At 40.8% G+C, this 4,576-nt stretch overlaps 1 protein-coding gene across 1 annotated transcript; it reads right to left on the bottom strand.

The window, feature by feature from the left end:
• Positions 1-257: 257 nt before the first annotated feature.
• Positions 258-581, bottom strand: SERTM1 (serine-rich and transmembrane domain containing 1). Its single transcript, XM_009888404.1, has one exon. The coding sequence runs from the start codon at positions 579-581 to the stop codon at positions 258-260; it is 324 nt and encodes a 107-aa protein (XP_009886706.1).
• Positions 582-4,576: the final 3,995 nt, after the last annotated feature.

Genomic DNA, 4,576 nt, shown 5'->3' with positions numbered 1-4,576 from the left:
GTGTGAGAAAAAGACAGCATCACTATTACAGGTATGGAACGATGATCAAGTGTCATTATCCATTGTCCAAAATGAAAAAGAACATTAGTAAAAGGGGAAATGAAAACTAGAAAATGAAAGAAAAAAGCCCCAAACCTAAGGAAACTTTAAAAGCCACCTCTTCACAATAGTCTTCTAAGGCAAATGTTGCATGCACTACCTCCCCAAGAAACTAGACAAAGCTCTTCCATTCCCCGTGTGTTTCCTTTCATTTAGTTTCATGAAGAAAGGTTTGAGAGAGCAGAGCGCTGGGAAGAAATACTACAAACCTCTAAATTAGTGAAAGAACTTCCAGCGTCGCTATTATATTCTGGGTAGGAGGAACTGGAAGAAATTATATTTTTCAGCCTCTGAAGTGCAATGATCAATAGCAAAAGGAGAAAAGCTAAGAGACTAAGGAATATAGAAACATAGACATAGACGTTGGATAAACGGCCAGGTGATGAATCCACTGAAGTTGAAAGGGATGTGGGATATAGCTCCAGAAAAGTCCCATTTTCCATGTTTCCTACAAATCCAGATGAAGGGTCGGGTTCTGACATTTTTGGGTTTGTATTTTAAAAATCACAACAGATCTTGGATTCAGAGGCAGGGTTAGCAGCATAACAAAGGGTTTCTTTTAGGCGACCATTTCTTCATCACAAGGAAGAGATGACAAGTCTGCTAGGGGTGAAATTTATCCTTTACTGCTCAGGCCCAGGACAATGTGAGATTGTATCCTTCGAAACTGCAAGGGAAAAAAAATTGAGAAGCAAGGTTAATTTAATGTGATTTAATGTACATCTGAAACAATCTAGTTCTTAAGACTTCCAAGTTATTATTTCTTAACACTAAGCTGCAATTCTTAAAGCGTTAGCTAACAACTACCTTTATATCTCTCTTTTCCAAAATGCAGCAATTAGGAGAAATCCTACCCATCAATGAATTAAAACTGACCCTTCCCCACCATGAGTTGTTTAACTGAGGAATGGCACAATCGAAAATGTACTTTATATCAGGCAGGCATATTGGAATCTGAATTTATCTTGTGGATAAAAGCTAGGCACAGAACAAAAATCCCTCTCAGCTCCCCAACCTAGATGAGCAAGGCTGCTCAACACCGTGATGGGTGACAAATCCACTGCCATTAGTCACTTACTCCATAGTGCCTTGGCAGAGGTATCCAGCATGAGAAAATATGCCAGACCTGCCTTCTTACTCTATATTTAAGAAATGGATCAAATGGTTTCAATGAACAAAATGCATCTCGCTGTAATGCTGCCACAGGGATCCCAATGGCAGACACTTTTCAGTGAAGTGTTGAGGTTTCTGACACCTACAATCAAAATCCTGAGGGAATAGGCAGCCCTGGCAGCTCAGAAGACACAGGGGGACTATCTAAGGGGAGCGAATGCAAATGGGGAAGAGAGACCATCTTTGAAAAAGCGTTGCCTTCAGCCACTTTGTGTTTAAACCTGGAAGCTTGGGTGCTGGCAAAGGTCAAAGTAGCACAGGACGAGCAGATCAGGGTATGCTAAATTGCTTTACTTTAAACTGATGTATTTAGGCCCCAGATGCAGTCTGCAAGTGCAAGAGAAGACTTGATTATGGGAAATTGCTTGTAAAAAGCTGATGTGCTGTAGCTGAGTTACATGGTGTAATCCATTGCCTTTGCTTTGATACACAACAGAAAATGCAAGGTGCAAGCGGGTAGGAAATTGAGCTCATTTTCTGCATATAATCATCCACATGCAATCTTTGTATCCATCCATCCATGGTCAGCCTCTCACTGCAGATATTCAGGCACCACAAGGAAAGGTGGTGAACTTTCCTCCTGCAAAGACAATATCCATACAGAACGACGCTCACCGCGTGGTCCCTCTCATGTTGACCTTGCTTTCAGCCTCATCCTCTGGTCCCAGTTCAATACAATTATCTCTAACTCACAGTTAGAGGCTTTGAGAAAAATCCCACTGATTTTCATGGGGATAGACAGAGCACACACTCAGCATCAGCCAGAGAGACAGAATCAGGCCCTTGAAGTAGTGATGCGACAGTCTGTGGTCTCTCCTGTGTGTCACACAACTGCCCAAGTGACTCTCTGAGTTCCCATGAAAGTGTCCCAGCACTGTTCCCAGCAATGGTCTGCTTTATCATTTTTTCTTTAAACACACTACCTCTGCTAACTTAGTAAAGCACCTCTTTCTTTAAGAGTTTGACACCAGGTGTGCCCCAACCTGAACTAAAGATCCTTAAGAAGGATAAGGTACTTTTCTGCTAGTGCTGTTTCTTCTCTGAGAATGCAGAGGCCTTGTAGACACCCACTGAAAATGCTAAGAAGTTTGCTTTGCAGTCACTGAAGTTATTTGCATAGTTACCCACTGTACTTTTGCACTGTAAATTAAATTTAGGAGGCTGCGCTGTATGCTGTGAAAAGCCCTGAGTGCCTGAGTAAACAAGGACTACATTAAGCAGTAGGTAGAATCTAATTCTACGGTTTTAAACTCCAATTTTTTTTCTATACCTCAGAACTACATCTATACTACTACACAAAACAGGTTAAGGCTATTCTCTGGTGTCGGGGACAACTTGTGTGCCACGCTGCATCAAGATGGCTAAACTGCCTTTTATCCCCATGGACAGGATGGCCAAATCACAGCTGCCTTTGGGAATGAATGATGGCCAATCCTAACCCCAAATATGTCCAGGCATTGCTTGGAGGGTGCTAGCTGGCCAAAACCGTATCAGAAGGTGTGCGTGCTAATTCAACCTGCTGCCCTGGTCTGGATTAATTTACTAATACATACTCGTGCATGTTTTCATGGATAAAAGTTTACATTCCAGATGTTGTTTTATTACTTATTTATTGCATTTGTTGTTTTATTGCGGAGCTTTTGGTAGTCTTAAACAAGCATCCTGATACCCTACAAGATACGCATGAGTACAAAACTGCATCTGCAAACACCAGGCAAAACTATTCTTACCCTTGTGGTATATAACTCATACTGATGCGTAAAATATACTAAATCAAAACCATTTTACAAGCCTAATAGTGTTTAGCCCCACAAGAAACAGTATTTCTTGTACCTCATGAAATAAGTCACAACAGACTGAACAAAGAGAGATCCTTATGAGATTATACTCCTTTTGAACTGTCTTTAATTTAGTGATCCAAAATTAACTAACGGAACAATACATGTTCATTTCATGTTCTGGAAGTAGTTAAGTGTGTTATAGCTAATTTATCCTTTTTAAAGATAAGCTTTGATATAGAAGATGTTTATCCTTGATTACTCATGATAATGAAAAGCAGATCCATTATTAATTGAATTGCTCTATAATAACTTAAGGAATTAATTCACATAAATTCTTTAACGTGGCAGAAGTTAAAAGCCTTTAAATTCTTCACAAATTTGAAATCTGCTACGTTCTACTTTTACCATCAACAGTTTTGGCCCTGGTACAAGGAAGAACTTTGGCACGGGACTTTCTTTGAAGTGGAAAAATTTATGGTCTTAAAAAGGACTAATCAGAACCTCACAGTTAAGCAGAGATGTGAGTGCTTTGCTAGATCAGAGCCTTTATTGGTCTTACAATGTCAACTGGGCTATTTTTAACTGAGTATTTTGTAGTGAGATCAGAGATGCTGTAAACTCTGATTCCAAATGACTATGGCCCAGATCCTAGTTGCTTAACTCACACTGTGTAGTGATGTGATGTGTAAATGAATCTCAGCATAAAACGTAGCTTCAGCTAAAGTGGCTCTTTGGGTAATATTTTAGGAAGAAAAAAAAATCTGTGTTGTTTTAATCACACATTTAAAAATACAGACCTAAAGCGTAAGGTCCTACTCGGTCTAAAAGAATTTTTACCAACCATCTGTACCCTGTTGGAATAAAACAGCAAAATCCTACGGGGTGTGAACATATCTGGTCCTGACATCTGAGTAGTATTCATGGGAAAGGTACAAAACGTGTACGGCAATAAAATGGATCCCACCCTGATCCCTGATGATGTTCCCTGGTGCTGTCCCAGCATTGCCACCCCGCTGCAGAGCAGCCAGGATGGGTGCAAGGGTGCAAACACCGTTCTGGACCAAAATGCAGCTACACGGTCCTGGGGCTGCATGAACCTCTGCCACACCACAAGTCAGACCTTCCAGCCGTCAAGAAGGGCACCCACAAGCAATTTTATTCAGTGCACCACAGCTAACGCTTCAGCTCAGGTTCCTGCTTCTGCTGGGAGAAGGAGGTTTGTGGCATAACCATTTGTCTCTCTTACCCTAATCCTCCCAAAGGAATAACCCCCAATAAAGCCAGGTGTCAGCTTCACCTTCTTGTTTGGTAATTGGTTTTGTGCATTTCTGAAAACTAAACAGAACAACATTGTAACATCAAGCCCAAATCTGGTCCCCCCAAAAAATGACTGGGAATTTTGTCACTGACTTCAAAGTATAATGGCAAAATTGGAAGTGGCTAACTGCAATAAACCCATTGTCTTTCTGAGAGCTGTGAACGCATCAAGGAATTCAACTAAGGAGCCAAAGTTCTGAAATTCT

This window comes from Charadrius vociferus, unplaced genomic scaffold, assembly GCF_000708025.1.
Source record: "Charadrius vociferus isolate BGI_N301 unplaced genomic scaffold, ASM70802v2 scaffold16, whole genome shotgun sequence".
Classification (NCBI taxonomy): Eukaryota; Metazoa; Chordata; class Aves; order Charadriiformes; family Charadriidae; genus Charadrius; species Charadrius vociferus.
Note: the sequence above shows the minus strand (reverse complement) of the source record. Positions and strands in the feature narration are given on the sequence as shown.

What these genes read in the sequence shown, in the direction of transcription:
- SERTM1 (XM_009888404.1), bottom strand. Translation starts at nt 581, where the DNA reads ATGTCAGAACCCGACCCTTCATCTGGATTTGTAGGAAACATGGAAAAT.